This window comes from Antennarius striatus, chromosome 18 (genome assembly GCF_040054535.1).
Source record: "Antennarius striatus isolate MH-2024 chromosome 18, ASM4005453v1, whole genome shotgun sequence".
In the NCBI taxonomy this organism is placed as follows: Eukaryota; Metazoa; Chordata; class Actinopteri; order Lophiiformes; family Antennariidae; genus Antennarius; species Antennarius striatus.
Window position 1 is genome coordinate 11,413,303 of NC_090793.1, and position 21,637 is coordinate 11,434,939.

The 21,637-nt window shown below is 39.4% G+C and overlaps 1 protein-coding gene across 5 annotated transcripts in view; it reads right to left on the minus strand.

The window, feature by feature from the left end:
- Nucleotides 1-4,924: 4,924 nt before the first annotated feature.
- st18 (ST18 C2H2C-type zinc finger transcription factor) overlaps nucleotides 4,925-21,637 on the minus strand; it is a 30,555-nt gene continuing 13,842 nt past the window's right edge. For 2 of the 5 annotated variants that reach the window (XM_068340577.1, XM_068340578.1), the window contains exons 4-22: nucleotides 21,027-21,057; nucleotides 20,624-20,811; nucleotides 16,336-17,088; nucleotides 15,695-15,829; nucleotides 14,759-14,849; nucleotides 14,569-14,661; nucleotides 13,834-14,042; nucleotides 13,363-13,562; nucleotides 11,012-11,257; nucleotides 9,412-9,521; nucleotides 8,769-8,831; nucleotides 8,397-8,465; nucleotides 8,096-8,158; nucleotides 7,688-7,768; nucleotides 6,173-6,394; nucleotides 5,922-6,010; nucleotides 5,729-5,832; nucleotides 5,462-5,608; nucleotides 4,925-5,325 (exon numbers count right to left, since the gene is read on the minus strand). In XM_068340577.1, the coding sequence (XP_068196678.1) occupies nucleotides 5,185-5,325; nucleotides 5,462-5,608; nucleotides 5,729-5,832; nucleotides 5,922-6,010; nucleotides 6,173-6,394; nucleotides 7,688-7,768; nucleotides 8,096-8,158; nucleotides 8,397-8,465; nucleotides 8,769-8,831; nucleotides 9,412-9,521; nucleotides 11,012-11,257; nucleotides 13,363-13,562; nucleotides 13,834-14,042; nucleotides 14,569-14,661; nucleotides 14,759-14,849; nucleotides 15,695-15,829; nucleotides 16,336-17,088; nucleotides 20,624-20,811; nucleotides 21,027-21,057 (3,035 nt within the window). In that variant the 3' untranslated portion in view covers nucleotides 4,925-5,184. Of the gene's footprint in view, nucleotides 5,326-5,461; nucleotides 5,609-5,728; nucleotides 6,011-6,144; nucleotides 6,395-7,687; nucleotides 7,769-8,095; nucleotides 8,159-8,396; nucleotides 8,466-8,768; nucleotides 8,832-9,411; nucleotides 9,522-11,011; nucleotides 11,258-13,362; nucleotides 13,563-13,833; nucleotides 14,043-14,568; nucleotides 14,662-14,758; nucleotides 14,850-15,694; nucleotides 15,830-16,335; nucleotides 17,089-20,623; nucleotides 20,812-21,026; nucleotides 21,058-21,637 lie in introns of those variants that run through there. The other 3 variants (XM_068340580.1, XR_011038826.1, XM_068340581.1) reach the window with 3 other exon arrangements.

Here is a 21,637-nt window from a genome sequence, read left to right on the forward strand (position 1 = left end):
ACTTTATATTACATAGAGTTACTTCTGGCCCTTGGAGGACAGCCATTATGCTAATGTGGCCCTCGGCGAAAATGAATTTGACACCCCTGTGTTATGGTTTTAATGGTCTTAAAAGCGTGATGAAAGACAGATTAGGGTGGCAGTAGAACTGTGCCTACAACTGTAAAACATCCAAATCTTGAGAAATGGTTTGTGCTGTGTGTGTGCGTGTGTGTGCGTGCGTGTGTGTGTGTGTGCGTGTGTGTGTGTGTGTGTGTGTGTGTGTGTGTGTGTGTGTGTGTGTGTGTGTGTGTGTGGGTGTGTGCGTGTGTGAGGGGAGGGGAGGGGAGGGGGGTAATAGAGTTAAAAAGTTGCTGATTAATTGACTAGTCTTCAGATTAGTCTTCAGATTAATCTTCAGCAATTCTAGATGTATTTTTCCTTTCATCTGACATTATTTCTACTTTGTGCACATTTGCCAAATTTTCCGATGTTAAAGTTAAATCTATTTTGGGTTGTTGTTTGGACAAAACAAATGAGGAAGCTGGAGAAGCAGCTGGGGCGCAACCAAGTGCGGGAGGTCTGGAATGGGATGAGAACCATCACCGGACACGGGAAAGGGCGCAGCACTGTGGAGGGGAATATTGAACGAGCGAATGAACTTAACAGCTTTTTCAATCGGTTCAGCTACCCCACCACTCCCGGCTCCTCGTCCCAGGCCTCTCCTGGCCTACAGACCTCTCCTGGCCTACAGGCCTCTCCTGGCCCTACAGACCGCTCCACTGATGCTCCCTCCTCCTGTGCTTCCTCTCCTTCCACCCCTGCCACTTCTCCCGAGCCCACTCCAAGAACTGCGAAGCTCAACGGCCCCACCTCAACCACTGGACTTCCAACCTCGCCACAACCTCCTGCTCCCACCACGACCGAGACCATCATCACTGCAGACCTAGTGACGACAACGCTGAGGAGGCTCCGTCCCTACAAGGCGGCTGGACCAGATAAGGTCTCCCCAAGACTCCTCCGAGCCTGTGCTTCGGAACTAGGGGACCCCCTGCAACAATTGTTCAACCTCAGTATGCGGCTGGGGAGGGTCCCGTCACTGTGGAAGACCTCCTGCATTGTCCCTGTACCCAAGAAAGGACGCCCTACTGAGCTCAACGACCACTGACCAGTCGCTCTTACCTCCCACGTAATGAAGACCCTAGAGCGACTGGTCCTGGAGCTCATGCGTCCACAGGTGCAGGGTGCTATGGACCCTCTCCAGTTTGCCTATCAGGCCAAGGTTGGGGTTGACGATGCTGTCATGTACCTCCTCCACCGCACACTCTCCTACCTGGACGCCGGGGGCTGTGCCGTCAGAGTGCTCTTCTTCGACTTTTCGAGTGCCTTCAACACCATCCAGCCTCAGCTCCTGCAGGATAAACTGACCTCCATGGCTGTGGACCCCTACCTCGTGAGCTGGATTACGGACTACCTAACGGACAGACCCCAGTACGTCCGTATGGGGGACTGTTTGTCTTCTATGGTGACCAGCAGCACGGGGGCGCCACAGGGGACCGTTCTGTCCCCCATTCTCTTCACCCTCTACACATCAGACTTCAAGCACAACTCGGATACATGCCACATACAGAAGTACTCCGATGACACCGCGATAGTGGCATGTATCCGGGAGGGTGATGAGGGGGGGTACAGGGCATTGGTGGCTGACTTCGTGGAGTGGTGCCAACAGAACCAGCTCCAGCTCAACGTCTCCAAGACAAAGGAGATGGTTCTGGATTTCCGGCGGGCATCTCCCTCTCCACAGCCGGTGATCATCAAAGGCAGTGAGGTGGAGGTGGTAGAAAACTATAAGTACCTGGGACTGCAGCTAGACAGCAGACTGGACTGGTCACTCAACTCCAACTGTGTGTACAAGAAGGGGCAGAGCAGGATGTACTTCCTAAGGAGGCTGGCCTCCTTCAACATCTGTCCTAAGCTCCTTTTCATGTTCTATCAGTCCGTAGTCTCCAGTGTGCTGTCATACGCCATTGTGTGTTGGGGTGGGGGGGCCAGGAAAAGAGATATGGACCGTCTGAACAGACTCATCCGCAGAGCGGGCTCAGTGGTCGGGCTGAGCCTGGACTCTGTGGATACGCTTCTGGAGAAATTAAGGCCATCATGAACAACACCAGGCACCCCCTACACACCACCTTCTCCCAGCAGAGAAGCACCTTCAGCGGCAGACTGCTGTCACACAGGGCCTCCACAGAGAGGCTGAGGTCCTCCTTCGTGCCCCGTGCCATCAGGGGGTACAATGACTCTCTCAGGAGGAGCGGGGGGGAGGTGGCGAGGTCAGCACGGGGTTGAATATGGATTTAATTTAAATTTAATTTAATTTTATACTGTTGTATATATATATATATATAATTTATTTATTTTTTTATACTGTTTTATATTTTAATTCAATTTTATACTGTTTAGATTTTATTTTATACTGTTTATATTTTAATACTGTAATATTTTTAAATTTTATACTGTTTATATTTTAGTTATAGTTTAGTATATAAGTCCTGTTAGTGCTGCATGTGTCTGTCTGTTAGTGTAATGTATGTCTTGTGGTATGTCCTGTGATGTCAATGTTTCCTTTTCTCCTGGTATTTATCCAGTATTATTTGTTATTTAATGCCTGAGCAGTGGATATATATGCAATTTCCTCCGGGATTAATAAAGTATCTATCTATCTATCTATCTATCTATCTATACTGGAGTTCAACTTGTGATGTACATTTGCCATCAGTGACATTTTAAATACTAAATCATTAAATTGATTAAATAGTAATCTGAGTTCAGTTTGAGTTCCAACCTTGTTACATTTTACGTTATTAGTTTATATTTTTATTGTCATTTATTTATTGCACATTTTTATTACAGTAGTTTACAGTATATTTTGATTAATCTGACTACATTTTGAGAGGGAGACGGGGATAATGGGATAATATGCAATAAAGCTCTGCAGTTGAACTCTAATGCACACTCTGATGCAAAAACGAGTGTCAAAAATGCAGTCCTTCAATTTGAATTTGCAGGATATTCCATCCATTGACAATTTTCTTTCATCTACATGTAGTAATTCCTAACGAACAATAGGTGGTGCTAAAGCTTCATAAACCCGACATCCCGTCTGATTGACTGACTCGAGTTTTGAGAAACTACACAACCATTTGAAAAGTTTATTTCTACCATACACAAACTGTACAACACAGCGCATATCTGTTTATTATGAAATAGTAAAAGTAACAGGAGGTTTCAATTTACAAACTACTTCAACTGAAAAAGCATTACATTTTAATGTAAAAGAAAAGAAAATACAATACAATTTCATATCATACTAATATCGTTCCACAAAAAAGCATTTCACAATACAAAACATCAAATACTAACAGGGAAAAATAAATATTATTCACAAAACTTCCTGAGCAAACAATGTGGTATAGGAATTAAATATAAGAAACTAATTATAAACAAAAGATTGTTAGATTTAAAGAATGCCATTCAAATTTTTTTAAGATTAAAATTCTTTAAAACACATTGAACATTTGGATAAAATAGGGTGTGTTTTCTGTAATTTGGCTCTTTTGCTATTTCTTTTTTTTTTCTTTGTTTTCTTCAAAAGTTACTAGGCTACATGTCTTTGACTTGTTTTTCATAACTGAAAAGTGTATTGCTCAAATGAACGTCATTTCCCATTGGGATCAATTTGGAAAACCAAGACCTGTTTTGTAAGGTGATGTGTCTGCGGCATTCTGTTGACATATTTTTGTTGTAGTCGTGGGCAATGTGGTGAACTAAAACCAGAAAATGCTAGAAAATACAAAAGTGCATTTGATACAAACAAGCAACTGATTAACATTTATTATTTGTCTATGTTTTCATGTTTTTTCTTTCTGTTTTAAATTAAAATATGAGTTGTCATGGTAGTCAGCTCGGTTTTGAAACGGCTACTGTTCAATTCTGCCCCAAGCATTGCAGGAATATTAAAACTGCAGGACTGGTTGAAATGTTAAGGCTTGTAAGCAGTTTAAAATGACAGAGGAGTAGATATTTCTTCATTCACTCCCTCATTTTTTGTCTCTATGCTAGTAAAAGTTAAAACAAACACCAGACGTCAATCTCATTCATGGTATTTTAAAAACCTGACTCTGAGGTTACAGCTACTGAGACAACAGTATTTAAACAGTCATCAGGAACGTTTCCTCCTATGAAAATAATTGTACCGTATAATACACCATCCACATAATACTTTCCTACCACAAAACATTGTACGTAGTATATTCTTATGGATTCATATACATTTAGGCACATACTATATGCACACTTCAAAATGTGTGCACAGAAGGCAGTTTAATATCTATATTTAAAAAAAAGACATCTTGACAAAGTGGATTTCTGATTTTTGTTGCACTCTTTCTGTGGCACGCTATAGAAAGTAGAATCTGACATTCAGTTCACCAATTTTTTTTTATTTTTTTTTTTGCTCAGTGTTATTTTCTGGTTGCATTCACTTGTTAATGCTTAAGAAGAAAAGGTTACAGTACCGTTGCATTGCATTTCCTACCTCAGTATTCACTTTGTCTTACCATACATTCAGTTTCCAAAAAACGAAAGCAAAAGCAATGCTTAAAAATATTAACGCTTTTGGTAGGTTCTTACTTCGAAGGGAGATCCGACTTATGATCTTATAAGCTAATATACGCTTTTCAACACTAGATGGCAAAAGTATGCCACAAAATTGGAATGTGCTTCTGTGTAATTTACAATGTGCAGAAAGTTGAACAGATTTCTCAAAAAATTAAGCATTTACAAATCTGGAAATAAATAAAAATTGAAGAAATAAATACACTGATGAACATATATCATAATAAATAGTCATAATATAAGAATGACATGAACACATACAGATTTAAATCAAGCAAACCATACAAAATAATTAAGTGCAAGAGGGGTAAAAATCTCACCAGGATAAACATATCAAGTGAATGCAGAAACAATAAAAGCATTACAAATCTGGCTGGTAATTTTCTTAGTGCAGTATATTTACTGGGAAATGCGTGACACATTTCCAAAAGCCTTGTCTTATACATCCAGCCAAGCCAGCACTCTTCAGTAAAATAGAGCTATCTAGTGCCATTATCCCAAGTCAAAGAAACCTCTTGGTGGCTCTACAGCTTAAACATGGATGCCCTTAATAGCCTGTTTGATATTATCCAAGAGGGCCTTGCACTCTGGAGAGTATTCATGCTCCGAGTTGTTATACATGTCAGTTAATGTGTTCACATAGGCTTCAAAATTATGCTCACTGATGGGTCCCTGCAACAAAAAAACACGTTTGACTATTAGTGAAAACAGAACAAGAGAGATAACAATTTATAAAAAATGAGATTTCTTCCAGAACAAGTTGGGTGTAATGAGCTGTGGTGGAGTCTGTGGTCGAGGCTTACTGTACCATTTGAGGCAGCTGAATGTCCGTTAGACTGTTAATGAGTGCTTGGCTAAGGTGAGCGAGCTCCTTCAGAAGGCTGTCATTGTGCTGTTCAATCATCTTATTCTCCTCTTCAATCGTCTTCAGGTTACATTCCATAGATGATATCTGCTTTCGAGTACAAGACACACACACACACACACACACAAAAAAAAAAAAGCTTGTCAAATTGAGTGATAAAAGATCTCACATGCTTGTCTTTTAAGTAAACTGGTCCGAGTGGATATTTACCTGCGTTTGAAGTTGCATCATATCTGCTTCTATTTTCATGTTGGATTCATTCAGCTCATTAATCTCATGATCCAAATGCTGAATGTCTTCTTTGTTTTCAACACCTGAGTCGAAACAGATCATCTAATCTGTTGTGTTCAAACTGAAAAGATTCTTTATAATCCAAAGCATATATTATGTCAGAGCATCTTACCGCTGCTGGCTCTCAGTTTGATAGTCATCATCTCTTCTTCTGAGTGCTTTTTCTTTATACTCTGTGCGTTCAGTGGGCAACCAGACAAGCTAGTTGAACAGGTCATAAATGACAGCTTTTAGGTGGGTGAATATCACAAACATGAACTTCAGCATCAAGAGATCATGAAGAGGAGTAGAAGTGCGGCTGAGAATTCAGCATGTCAGCCGACAGTGTTGTTTAGAGATAAAATGGAGGACAGGCAACCTCACCTTCTGTGAGTGGCAAAAACATTATTGGCATGTCCGAGGCCGTTGCAGCCAGGCAAGGGACAATGGGGCAGTTCCTGTTTATTGGTCTTCCAGGCAAAGGGCAGCCCATTGATGGACGAATCCTTCTGTCTTTTGGCAGCAAGTGGACAACTGCCTGCACTGCGATGAGATGTGTATTTTCCCGATATGTGGCCCTGTCCATCACAGCCAATCACTGGACACCTGCAAGAGAAACAAGAGAACAAGTTGTAAGCCTGCAAAATAATGCCGATTCACACAGGTAGAATAAAACTCATTTAGTCACGTTTTTAGACAATTGACAAACAAAAGACTTTGACAAGCTGGACAATAGCAACCGTGTCATAATAAAAATCTCTTTAACTGGACCGGAAGATTTGTTAACCATTAAGTTGATTAATCCAGCCAAATGCTGATGAAAATTAAAGTCAGAAAAACTACAAATAATCCCATCATGCATAAATAACTAATCCACTAAAACTTAATGTGGAATATTCTGTTTTTATCTATGGATAACGGAGGTTTTGTTAACAGACATGCTTGACAACAAATGCACAGCTCGCTCTGAATATCATTAAGAGTTTGTCAGCTGGAATTCAGTCCTGTTTTCTGCAGGTCAGTAATGGAGTGACATGAATTACAGATAATTGTCATGTATTCCCTCATGCGAAAGAATATAATTTGGAGGTGGGCGACCCTTTCTCTTATCGATAAAGGTGCAAGGTCAGCTGAGATGATACAAATGGCACACATGATGTGGAGCGCTGCTGCAAAAAGCCTGTTTCAGCATTTTGTGACTCAACAGCACAGCAGCACTTACAGGACAAAACACCAGTCCCATTACTTACAACCACTACAGGTACGCAGCTTGATGAAAGGCGCCAGGACAATGGAGGCATGCCATATGGCCCACTGTTTACAATAATCTGGGGATATTTACCACCCTCCCCCTTTCTCTCCCTTTCTCTCTTGATGTATGTGAGATCTATCCAAATCTAATTCCTAAGTTCACATCCCTTGCATTAGTAATTAAAAAAGAAATATTCTGCGCCCAGATGTATAAGTAAACAAAGGCTCACAGATCTGACTTTGGATTTAAACTGCAAACCAATTACATTATTTTTTCCCCCCAGCATTTTCATACACAATGCTTAAGCTCAAAATGATTGCAATGACATCAATTTAACATTTTCTTAATATGCTTTAATTATGAAGAAAGCACTCAGTGTAGAGTAATAAAACAGATATTCCATTGAGTAAAAAGGAAAATACAGAATCCTGAAAAAAAAAAATCCCACCAGAATGCAGAGCTAATCCCCAGAAAATAATTCACTAATGTCGCCAAAGAGAAGTATTATTTTCTTTGTTTAACTTAATGGCCCCCAGGTATAATGCCACGGGCACAAAGGCATGACACATTTTTACAACATTTTCTTGTTTTATTTTTAAAACAAAAAACTATGACAGCGTGTGACCAGGGGAAAAAAAATCTCTTACTTAAGCTCTTGCTCATCTTTTTCATCCTTGTTTGGTGTGAGCTTCAAACCTCCCTTTCTGGCACGTGGACATCCTGACAAGCTACAAAGAGACGACGAGAGGAAAAATGAAGTAAAAAAAACCAAACAAAGCTAAATTGTTAGAGGCATCTTCTAAGGCATCTGATAAGTGAATCAAAATGTATGTTGGTTTTATTATCCGTCGAGTTTGCATTTACACATCGTAACATACATTTCATCACGATATGAACTGCATTGATGGATGAAACTGCAGCCAAACGCAAGAATTCAAAAAGTGCAACATGTTTGCAACATAAAGTGCGACTTCCACCATCTGTCTGAATGTTGTGCATCTGACAAATGTATCTCATGTTGCTCATGCTCAGTTGCAGTTGTTTGTCTCTGTTACCTTCTGTGCGATGCATAGTTCCCAGTCACATGTCCGGATCCATCACAACCAGGTGTTGGGCACCTGTGGGGTTGAGAGACACAGAGACCAGGTGCTTTTTACAGCAAAACAGCAGAGCAGAGAGTCGGTGCCAATATGTAGAGAAGTGCAAGCACTAAACTTCATATAAAATAGATAGAGATCATTCATAATGTGAGGAGAGGAAATCAAATGAACAGGAAATAGAAAGAACAGGAAAGGAGACTCATAACACAAAAGTGAAAAATCCTTTAGCAACAAAAACAGTTTTCAAAACACATACTTTAGTTCCTGAGAGTTAGCTGCCATCAGTGATTTGAGTGTTTTGTCAGCCAGGGGACATCCAGACACACTATAGAGGATAAAGAGCTAACAGTCATTTTAATGCACTCTTTGATCACAGCTCAGTTTAGTAATCTCAACACAATGTCTCAATGCAAACTTATATAAAATGAACGAAAACACTATTCATCTTTCTTTCACAGGAAAGCTTCTTGACAGAAAAACACCACATGATGTGAAATCTAACTCTGAAAGTGATGTGACAACTTTCCATCAGTGATAATCAACACAGCTTAACAAACTTGACACTGTTTCCCTTGCCTATACAGTATATGTTAGCTGGCGCTAACAAGAGTGTAATTAATTGCACTACCTCCGATGCGATGCATAATTCCCCGTCACGTGGCCGCTACCATCACAGCCTGGGGTTGGACAGCTGCAGGAGAGCACAATGCACTTAATGCACAGATTACTCCACTTCTCTGGGACTTTGCCGAGGTTGAACTGAATCTTTCTCTCTTTTGCACTGACAAGCTTTCCATGGGCATTAAAGAGTTAGTACAGCCAGAAGTTTAGTAGAGGAATTATTATTCTAATTGCTTAGCATTTGGCTTTGTAATGTCTTTGAATGATGTCACTGTGGGGAGGGGGGGGTAGTGTGCTGTGGAGACTAAAGGGTCCTACTGTTCTCAAGAGGAGACCCAGCAGAGCATGCACTCTAACTACGAGAGGCAAAAGTTGTAAGCTTGTACAGGACGTACAGGGAGAAAAACTCACTTTCAAATAGAAACATTTGTGCTCCACATGAACCTGCAGACATACCGGTTACAGTGATGGGTAACAGTGAGGCTCCAGCACATGTTATATCAAATCGTCCCATTCAAACGATGGCATGGCTTGGCATGGCCTTCTTATTGTTTAAACTGAGTGTGTGCCAACTGAAAGGGAGGCTCACACCATTCGCTGTCAGCTGAATAAAGACAGCCTGAGATGTTTAATTCTTTAACTTCACCTACCTCAAAAGTTCTTTCTTTGAATCTCGAAGCAGAAGCTTGGCTTTAGAGCTCAACATGCCCCCGTCACCATTATAGTGCTGCTCCTCCAAGGAGATATGATCATAATCCTCCTGTTGAGAAACAAAAAACAATAATGTGGTCTAAATCTGCCGTGACCTAAAAGTGAATAGTTAATTAAATACCCTGCATAATACTTGTAATACTCTTAAAAGACAAACCTCCTGGGTTAGAGTGCAAAGCAGAGAGATTACGCTTATGGATACTTATACTGTAGTAAACCATACATCCATTTAAAGTCAGACTTAATCCACAGAGTATCTATGATGTATAGCATGATGCATGGATTTCCTTTTTTTTTTTTTCAATAGACAAAATTGTGCAGTCACCAGATGTTGTGTTTGATTTAAAAGCAGGTCAAACATTTTCTCATATCAACTACAAATGAACACCATCGGAGACACAAACACAAAAAGAAAATCCTCAAAATCCACATCAAGAACCATTCAGGGACAAGAATGGTAGACGGACATCAGATTAGCAATAGTTTTAAATGTAAAAATGTATATAGTTACAGATCAGACTGGATATGGTGCTTTGTTTTAATAAATGTCACCATAAATTTAGTTTTTCAAATACCATGCATGTAACAGCAAGACCTTCAGTGACTTGCTGACTTTCTAAACAATTTATTATTTTTATTATATAATTTATTTTAACTCCGTGGTGCAGCCGTGTCCTCAGATCGACTGAGAATTTTTAAACTACTTTCAGGTCAATAAATTCTTATACAATTATGTATTATAATATGTCATACCAAGTTTTGTTGAAACTACTTTACATAGTTACTTTTACTACTATAATTAGTCCGGCTTTAAAGCCAAATGACTTACATATGTGTAAATTTGTCATTTATGTCAATGTTTTACATAAATTCAGACAATTTTGGTCAGCCTATGAAGATTAATCCCTATCTTCTCTTATATTTTTAGCATGACTGTGTGCTCAGTCTCATGCTTACTTCAGTCCCACAGGTAAAATTATTGTTTGTCCGTCTTTTTCTGTGGATCAAGATGAAGGGGATGATCCAGGATTTTCTTTTTTTTAATTTCTGCTCTCAATAAGATAGTGAAATAGAGCATTTTCACAATTTCAGTTTATTACAGATATACTTGACAGGTTTTGATGTGACTCTGCTGAGAGGTCAGGGAGAGCACACTAAGAGAGCACATTTCAGATCCAGATAAAGAAGCAGATTCTGAAATTTCTTTCCATTTCTGAACAACACAAGATATGATTTTGCGCTTTGTTTTTACTGCTTTTGTCAATTTAGCTTAAACTGGATGGATTACCATAAATCTGAGTGGAAGGGTGATAACTGTCTCAAAAAAGATATTAATAAATGACTAGTTTTAGAGTACATACACAGGTGTATCCATGCCTTAACTATTTAGTCCTGACGGTTGCATTCTGCTGAAAACATGTCAGGTTTTATTTGCACTTTCTATGCAAATAAATGTTGCTAAGCAGGAGGCTGTAAACCCATTTACCTTCACCCTAACATCCTATATTTTTTGGCCCTATCAGGCATTACTGTTTTTACCTCTGCTTCCTGTAAAGCATGCGCTTTGCTGAAGTTGACTGGGACAGGGCTCTCCCAGCTGTCTCTCTCACATAGCGGCTGGTAGAAGGTAGGGTTGATGAGCACGCTCCCTCCTTTGGCCATAGCTGACTCAGGAGGAGGCACAAGGTCGTCCAGTGGGGGTTTTGTTGGGGTTTTTACATTTTCCTTGCACTTTTTCATACTTAGGTCCAGGGTGCCATTTTCATCCACCTCTATTAGCATGTCCTAAAGGCAAATAAGGTTAATCATTCAAATTTAATCAATTAATCGACATTACAACATACTGTAGAACAGTACAACAAATTAAGTGTCCTTTGTACCATTGCGTTGTGTGCCAACAGAGGTTATTTTTCCAATTGCAATGTAAAATTTAACCCCCCCCCCAAAAAAAAAGAACAGAGCAATGTCTGATTTTTATGCCAGAGCAGTGTTAGCGTGAACTTGACCTCAGCAGACTTTTTTTGTCAAGAATGAAAGAGAAATGGCTTGAAACATAGACAAACAATATATTTAAATAGTTCATACAGTGGTTATCTCACACAAGACAAAATAATAACCTAAGCCAGTGTTAATTCTGCCGAACACGAAAAATAATCACTGGTGTGTAGTTTTTCAGTGACAGCTGTGTCATCTGTTTTCTAGGACACACAACCATGATGGCAGCTGGGGGGGGGGGGCTGGGGGGTTGGAAGGGCTTGGGGGGGGGGGTCATTGGTTTTAGGTCATCATTATTATAGCAAAAATTAAAAAGCTTAATGTGGCATAAGTTTCCCCGCTGACAGATGTGTTTGCCGTCTCTGCATTGAAATGCCCTAGCATAATGACTTATGGCTGTTTTATGGTATTAAAAGTTTAACCTCATTAAATTATTACATCTTTTCCCATAAATGAAACCAAACATTCAACTCATATGTTTCATTAAACCCTATATATCATTATTTTTTGTAGCAAAGGAGAGCTTTTCAAATTAATTAATGGGAATAATTTACATCAGCATTGAATGTGGCCATCCACTTTAATTATCCTACCGTTTCATGAAGTGTGGACCTAATCAAAATAACACCACTGCAGGGGCATTTTGTGATTTATTTAGATTTTACTATTGTTTTAAGGCACAAATAAAACTCAATCTCAAAATGTATTTATGTTTCTGCACTAACTTTGTAATAGATGGTGTAATTTAAATGTTTACTGTTAAAAAAAGGTAAAATTAGATATTAGACATATTTTAAAGGTTGGAATTTTTCTGATTGGAAGTCTACACACACACACACACACACACACACACACACACACACACACACACACACACACACACACACACACACTGTACGTGCCTGTATATGACAGGTTAAAGCACATAACACTCTAAATATGACTTCCTTTTCAGACCTGAAATCTGTTCTTTATTTTGTGTGTATGTGTGAGTGTGTGTGTGTGTGTGTGTGTGTGTGTGTGTGTGTGTGTGTGTGTGTGTGTGTGTGTGTGTGTGTGTGTGTGTGTGTGTGTGTGTGTGTGTGTGTGTGTCTCCAGGACAACTAAGCTGCAAACAGAACAGATGATTAACTTGTTAACACTGTTTTATTCATTCAGTGGGTTGGTACCTGGGACGAGGCCACATTCTCAGCTCAACAAGCTGGGAGACAACGATCTGTGCTGTGTAGGTGTGGAAACCTAGATTCATCTACAGTACAGCGAGCATGTATGTAACCCACAGAATGTGATCAATATTAATCATGATTGAGTTTAGAAGAAAACACAATGCCATGTTGGCAATGTAGACAGAAAAAAAAGAATTTGGACCCACGTGCTCTTCCAAAAAGAGTTTGGATTTTGTGCGAATTAAACTTTTTAGATGTTAACTCCTTTAGCTGATTGGCTTAATCCGTTCGAATGCTTTTAAAGACTATCTGGTGTAGACACACAGCCGATGCTGGATCATATAACTAAGCAAAATATCCCCTGCCATCTGTAGCGGGCAAGATGCGGTTTTAGACAACAGTTCAGCAATTTTACATGCCAGCTGATGTCAAAACAAAATACACTACCACATGTTTTATTAAAAAAAAAAAAGAAAAAAGAAAAAAAGCAAGTCGTTGTAATTGGGAAAGAAAGCTGATTGTATTCCTTCTTTTGATGTGATTACACAAATTTTCATTTGTGTACATTAAAGCTTTATGAAGTGGAAACCTCCTTGTTTTTCTGCCACCAGAGCGTCTGGTTCCCTTTGCCAAATTCTGCCTTTTGATGTCTTCCCTTTTTATACACAAATCAGAGTTCCTTTAAAATGACCACATTAAATACCTTTCCAAGTGGTCTAATTTGATTACCTTTGTTGAGGTTGCCAATGGCCGGCCTGCAACAGCCTCCATGTTCTTCCGGTAACGAGTGGAGAGGTTAAGGATGGCTGTGGTCGCTGCTGTGGCTTGGAGACCGTCTTCTTTTTTGAATTGACTCGGCGGGCTGCGCTGACCAGAGGTGGGCAAGCGGCCACCTGGAGCACCGAGGAAGCCAGGATACTGCTGAGGCGCTAAAAGACAAATAATTAGTGAATAATTTAGTTACCAAGACGCCAGGTGTTCTGCTCAAACTTAATAATACATAATAGAACAAGGTAGGAAATTATATCATTGGGTTTCAGCAAGAACACCTGATAAAAAAAGCATAAATTAAATTTTTTTAAAGTAATATTCGCCACTACTAATGTTTTATTTTACACATTTGATAATGTAACATTTATTACCTCTGGTACAATGTTAACTAAAGAAAACAAAATCCTTAAGGCCATATATGAAACTCACAATCAGATAAATGTGACATTTCCTGGTCGCTGTTGGTCCCCATCAGAGGCTGCTTGCCGAAGACCTGCGCATCAAAGCTGGCGTAATCAAAGCGGATCCTGCTGTATTTGTCCATGTCTTTCGTGAGGCTCGTTTGCAAAGCTGCTACTGGATGAGAGAACCTGTAGTTCAACTGGTTCATCTCAAACTTCTTTATCAAACCGATGGCTCTACAAGGAGACAGATTATTTGGCAGATTATTTTGCTGCGCTCAACTTGTGAAATAAGTGTCCATCAAGCGCATATTAAAACAGTTAAGTAGAAAAATTACTTTAAAGCATTCAGGGATGCCAGTGCTTGCTTGCACATAGAGTCTGGGATCTGATGCGTGTTGTACACCCACAGCCAGGATGCCAGACTAATTAATATAGTAGGAGTGGGCATGTTGCCCATGATATATCCACAGGGAACAAAGAGTTCTGCTCTTTTATCATCTCTAATAGAGAAGAACTCACAGGACCAGCAAACATTGCTTATGTCTGCTTGGAAACTCAAAATAGGCTGCGAGTTCTGCTGGGAGTGAACAAAAATACTCAACATTCCCCTCAACAATAATAGTGTTTTATCGCTTTTTTGCATAACCTCAGTTAAGCTTCCACAATTTCCATGCCCCACAGAGCGGAATATGATTTCTGGATGCTTGTTAAATTTGTTTAACTATGGTCACATCAATAACTGAAAATTGTCAACACATACCTCGGTGAACGGTCAGGTGTTAGTCTGCATTTCAGGTTCTCCTCCTGAGGTTTGGAGACCTTCACTGCAGCAGCAATGGGGCAGCCTGAGAGACTGGTTTGGGGGAGGAAATCAAACACATTAGTCCGACAATGTAACTCATCTGTGACCACTGTGCAGATTTTCTAATGGCTCTCTCTTGTCAGTGTACCTCCGGTGGGTGCTACGGTTGCTGTTGACATGTCCTCTTCCTGTGCAGCCAGGTGTGGGGCACTTGAGGACGTTTTCATGCATGGCCAGGACTGAGAAAGAGAGGAGATGAGCACAGATAGACAAACATGTTTTCATTTTAGTTTGCATATCAACTCAGACATAATTAAGACATAAGCAATTAAAATCTGTAAATGCATTTTTATTATATACATTCATATTTACAAGGAAAATATAACATTTTCAGGCATTAAATGGTGATTTATGTAACTGGTTAGTATATTAGAGCAAAGATCCTACAGAGACAGACTCAGGAGAAAAAAGGGTTGTCCATTGTGAGGAACGCTACAAAGTAGCTGAAATGTAAATAGCTTAGTGCGAAGAGGAGCGTAATAAGACAGCTGATTATATTCTTCAAAAACAAACACGTTGTTAAAGGTCCGCTCTGTGTCCTTAGAAACTTGTTCTCTGTACATGTTCTCCAATTAGTTTGCTGGAGTTGTCTATTTATTTTTGAATGCAGCGTTAGCTCGCCCTTTGATTTGCAAATACTGCCTCCAGTCTGAGAGCATGCGCTTTTTTGAAAAAGTTAATTACTTTTTTTGTTCCTTTTGTAACATTACTGTTTAATGTTGAATGTTTTCTGAGTAATATTGAAATGACTTAACAATCGCCAATGTGAGGGGGGGGGGGTAAAAAGAATTCAGTATTCAAACATTACAACGCCATGAGAGAGAAAAACATTTAAATTCATTTGAAAAGTTTAATGCACATCTTAGAATTGAACTACATGTATAAGCGGGTCTTTCTTGTCTTTGGGTCTGAGCTAAAAGGATTTTAATTACTGTGACTGCCTATAAACCAGTCAAACTGGCATTTTTTAGTGTGAATCATCCTTTATGTAACATCTATACACAGAAATGCTTGTTACACTCACTCTCTGGAGGCACTCGGACTTTATGAGGACACCCAGACAGGCTCCTGTGGTGCGGGTAAAGGCCGGTCACATGCCCTGTGCCATCACAGCCTGGAGTTGGACACTTGATATCCTTTTTATCTGTTCGTGGAGAATCTTCAGACACAGCAAGTTTTCAAATTAAATACAGAGAATACAACAACAGAACTGTTGCCTAATCCTACAAAGTGTTTTCTGTCAAGAAATTTAAAAACAACTGAGATGTACTGTACATATAATGCACTTGTTTTTACAGCGTACACAGGCCAACAGATTGAAATATCATGCAAAGCAAAATGCATCTATTAAGCTGTCATTTTGTTAACACAGACCATTCACTTCTTAATGCTTTTCCATCGAAAGATTACATCTAGGATTACACATTTATTTGCAGTCATTTGAAGAATCAGAGGGAAACATGAGAGGTACTTTAGGAGGATTTAAGACTTATGGTTATGGTAAAATATCCAGCAGATCCCTATCAGAATCCTAAATTAGTTGTAATTCTGTCAGTAAATTTGGTTCTTCCTATTCATTACTTTCTACTCAAGTGCCAAATAATTCAAAGGGTGATGTTATATACTGTATGATTCATAGAAGTTGAAACTGGTTTCTTTCCATACCTTTTCCTCCATGATAGTTGAGTCTGCTGTCCATTTCCATCATCCTATGATGCCTTCTTTCATTAGTCATCTGCTCCATGAGGAAACGGTCCATCTCCCTGTAGGCATGGTGAAGGACTTGCCTCTGCTCTGTCTGCAGAGCAATGGCCTGTTCCAACAGGCTGAAGTTCAGCCGCCCTCGGCTCATTTCTAGGCCTCTTTCGTGAAGGCCCAGGGCCCAGGTGTCCAGTCGAGGAGGCCTCTCCCCCTCCACCTCCCCATCACTGTCCACCTCTGCAGGTAGTGGCCTGTATCTTAGAGACTCTGCCTGAAAAATACTGGCCCTACCCATTAGACCACCCAATTCTGAGTGAGTTTCTTCTTTCAAGTGTCCATTCCTGGCAGAGAGGTCTTCAGAGGCTCTGGAGGGACTGCAGATGGAGCCATTCACCTCCGCAGACAGAGACAGAGGCTCCCACTCAGCCTCCCTCATGTCATCATATGGAATCTGAGGTGATGGCGTACCGCTCACCCTGTCTTTACTTTGGTCTTCTTCTTCTTCCTCCTCTTCTTCTTCTTCTTCTTCTTCATTGTCTTCTTCGTTATTAAGGAGCTCCTCGTCTTCATCTATTAGGTGTCCAGATGTGTCTGGTTCACACTGCGGTGAGCCATTTGATGTAACATCTGACCATCCCAGAGAATCACAGGATCTTGCTGCTGCATCATAGCAGCTAGTATTGTTGGTCACTCCATTGATTAAACTTAAGTTTCCATCTGAAACAACAAGAAAATACTTATTATTTTTTTGTGCTTTCAACTCTTGAACACATTCTCCATCTCATGTAGGATAAGAATACTATGTTCCCGATAATCCTCTCCAAATCCTTTAAAGGTTTTAGATTTTCTCTTACCTTTTCTACAAATAATATGTTGAGGAAAAACATGTTTTTTTTATAACGTTCTGGAGGATTAATAAAAACACATGTGCAAAGAAAATGATAATAATGGGGTTTAAAGATTTTCAAACAAATAAAGTAATTATTAAATATCATATACAACACTTTTTAATGCTAGTTGAACATGAAATCTGTAGATTAGAAACACAGTATTTTCTTTTTCTTCTGTGTTTCCAATTGGAGCAAAACGCCCAATGTAGTTTTATGACTACGAGATTTAAGATTACATATACATGGATTTACTGTGAGGTTGACAATGATTATTACTTTTTAATTAGCCATGTATTTTGAAGTGCAACTTAAACAGCAGCACGTTGTCGAGTAAAACCTGATTTTAAAAAAAAAAGAAAAAAAAGATGTTTCTAGGAAGGAGAACAAGGAAAGAAAAGAGGATTCATGAAAACACATTTGAAGAAATAACAAACGTGTGGGGAGAAATCTCTGTAAGCTGCTTCTGTCTGTGTGGCAGAACATAAAATAAAAAAACAAAACAAAAACAACTGACCATAAAGAGGCCACAACAGCACACAAGCTGGGAAAATAAATTACATTAGATTGAATTAATTATAAGTATTTTTGCAAATACAAATGGCTGGAAAACATTTTTAAATGCAATAAAAACCAGATAAGACAACTTCCTAAGAATGCTTTTAATTTACTTGTCCATCAATGTGGACAAAAAGAGACAGAAAAAAAAGTTTAATTTTCATATTAACTTCTTTTTTTTCTCTGATTTATACTGAATATCTAGAAAAAAGAAAGAAAAAGATAAGTAGGTATGTAGATGTTTTCAGTTGACTCTCAGATAATATGATTCAAGTGTAAAAATATCATAAATTCCCATCAGACCTTTAAAGTGCATGACTGCCTGAAATGATTGGCAACTTCAGTGTTCTATGAAATTAGGTTGTTTAAGGAGCTTTTCTAAAATTTGTTTATGGAGCTGACATTGCAACAGTGATATAAGATGAAGTTTGTACAAAATGGATAAATTTTGCAGATATAAAAATATAAAAAGTATATAGACATGGATTTCTTTCATAGTTTGACCCTTGTTTGGTATAATTTTATTTTTATTTATTTTTTTGCTAATTTGCTCTGAATAATCTAATTTGCATTGACCTTTTTCTGTATTTTTATATAAAAACTGAAATCCCATCCCAAAAACAGAAGATTGTGCGAATCCTCGCTGTCTAAAAGCCCGACTAGCGAAAAAGACAAAGAGGGTTAAGTTTATCCCTAAAAATTCATCTGAAACAAATCTGAAACAACATTTTATTAACAGCACTGATTATATTAAGTCATGGCCAGTGATTAACAATGAAAGCTATTATCTGAATTGATTCAGAAACATCCCTTTTGATCCTCCAAAACCAAACTTAAGCTTAAACTGTAAGGGTTTTTACTTTCAGCGAGCTGGACTGTGGCCCTAGATCCTCTTAAGTGGCTAGACACCAGAATCAAATGTGGGATCTGAAAGGCTGAGGAGACAGATAGAGGAGGATTGTGAGAGTCAGATCACACACTGTTGAGGATGATACAGATACAGGAATTATCAGACAGTGGCGACTTATTAATGTGGAAAGCACAAAACTTAATCCTCACCAAAAGAGCTTTAACATATATAATTTAGCACTAGTAAAGTCACAATTTTATGAAATGATTATACGATATACGATGAATGAATAAAATGATTAATGAATAAATGATTTATTAAATGTGCATCTCTGTACCTGCTGTCTACACATATTTACATTTATGAGGAAAGAAACAAGGATTTTGTTTTTACATCAAGATGGACTCCCTGGCCTAACACAGCCACATACAATTAGACAGGCATACAAACACACACACACACACGCGCGGGCGCACGAGCGCACGCACGCACACACACACACACACACACACACACACACACACACACACACACAGAAAGAGACACAGAAGTGGGGAAAAAAAGGAAAGAGATGGAGGAAAAAAACTTGGATCCCTGCGGTGGTTTGTGTGTTGGAACAGGTGAACAGTTTGTACTCCAGAATAGCCATTACCAGCTCTCTGCAGCAGGGCTGCAGTTGGCTGGAACCGAACGCAGTGTGGCCCGACCAAACGAGAGGCTTATTTTTCTCCCTTTTTGTTAAAATGCAGATATGACCGGCTTCCTACTGCAAAAAAAAAAAAAAAAAAATTCTCACTGCCTCCAGTCCACTTATACAATTTTTGTTTTTCTGCAGAAAATAGCCCCCAAATCTGACAATAACAACAAAACATGTTCTGAAATTGATCATCAGTGTAACTACCTCCTCTTTATTTTTTTATGTACTGCCGTAATTTGTTTTGTTTTAAAGCTAGACCACCGAATATCAGGTTCAAATAAGAGAACTATACAGCAGTCATTGAGAAAAAAAAAGGCAAGTATCTACAATACACAACAACAAAAGGAAAAACTGATGATGCACAGTGAATTACTTTGATAATTGTAATGTAATATGAACCCAGGAAACAAATAAATTTCATTTCCAATGAATCCACACAATTCAGTGAGCTACTCTCATGGTCCATTTAACTACACACATGTGTACTATAATGAGCTGTAGACATTATGCCTAATTATGTATTAGACTGCGTTAGAGGGCCTAACAAAAGCTTTTGAAAGGGACAATTACGTTTGTTGCTTAGTGACATCGTTAAAAATATACCAAATCAGTGCAGATTATAGTGGGTGAAAATGCACACTACGAGTATTGTTGCCAAAATGCACAAAATTCAATTCATTAGGAAAAAAGCAAACATTTTTGTTATCAAATAGGACAATGGCATAAGTGAAAATAAAAACATTTTCAACAGTTGCTTATTAAATGTTCCTAGGGTTCAGTAAAGTCTTTGTGAAAATAAAACAGTTAAACATCAGCGCATCAGCCGTGCAACGTTGACGCCTCATTTCTTTTTCACAATGGGCAAGTTCAATAAAAATTCCGTTTGAAAGAATAGAGGAAGTTTAATTTAAATCAAAGTGAGCTGGTACACTCCCCCATTCAGTTTTTCATTCTATGGATTCAATGGGTCTGGACTGCCTATTGAAGGAGGACAGATGAGGGGTCTGAAATCTGGCCTCATCAAAAGAGGCTAAAGCCACGCCAGAAATATCATAGCAGATCAGCTGTCAAAACTTCAATTTGTGGACGTGAGACACAACTAATGTGGACCCAGCAGTGTAGTCTTTCACTTCCACTGCACAATGACTGCGGCTGCTGGGTGATGGCAGAGGGAGGGAAATATGAATGCAACAGATGGGATTTTAAAATTCAGCGTCAATTGTTCATCAAAACAGACAAAACAACAGGACATCTGTTTACCTGCTGGAGTGTCAATGTTCCTCAGCTCGTCTTTGTCCTGTGGCGATGCCAGGTCCTCACTCTCTTCTTCACATGCCTCACTGGGGCTGTAGTGGCGGGGCTTCATCAGCAGGGACTTTCTCTTGTTGACAGGGGCGCCCTGCACCCCTTCCTGAGCGCTCCTCTTCCTCGCCATGGACCCATATGGGCTACAGGGGCGAGTGTGATGGACAAAAAAAAGCACAGCCGGGTCAACAAAGGACTCAGTCTGGCTCACATGAAGGGTCCAGCTATTAACATTTTGAGATGATTAAAGTTCTCAGAAAGAGTCACACTAATAATTTGGAAGGACCCTATTTCATCTAAGGCATGGAGATGATAAAAAAATGAGAAATATGATGGTGATGGGGTGATGAGATTTCACCTGTGAGTCTCAGTGATGCCATCAGCCAGCCCTGGGAAATATAGACCAAAAAGAAGAGATAAAAATTCATGTTTACATTTCCTCTTCAGTAGCCCAGCATCTGTCCACAAATTAATCTTCAAAGCTTTAAGGCAACGCACTTCTTTTCAGCTAATGAATTTTTTTACAATCTCCTGTACATATTTGTTTTGTAGATAATGTTTTAGGGATGACACCACCTGGTTTAATACTGCTCGACACAGCCTTTCGCTGATTCTCTTTTGCACTGCTATGGTGTATAATCAGCATAAGGATGGAGAAGTGGTCTCATCATTGATCTGAACAGCTTTTCACTCAGTCTCCTCGTTCTCCGGGACGCCAACAGCAGCTCATCCCTTGACAGCATTCACAGCGTAATCCAAAAGGGTAAATCATTTTTCCCAGAAGCCTGCGTGCATCTCATTCACAAGTTCTGCCCCCACTTCCACGGAACACAGCCAATAATAACACTTTCCATGAATTTTTCCCACATCTAGTAATAGTTATGTTGAGGAGATGATGTCCTCAGAGGCAGGTAACACACGAATAATGGCATGTCCAGTCTAGAAGTTTTCAATCACAAAATATGTATA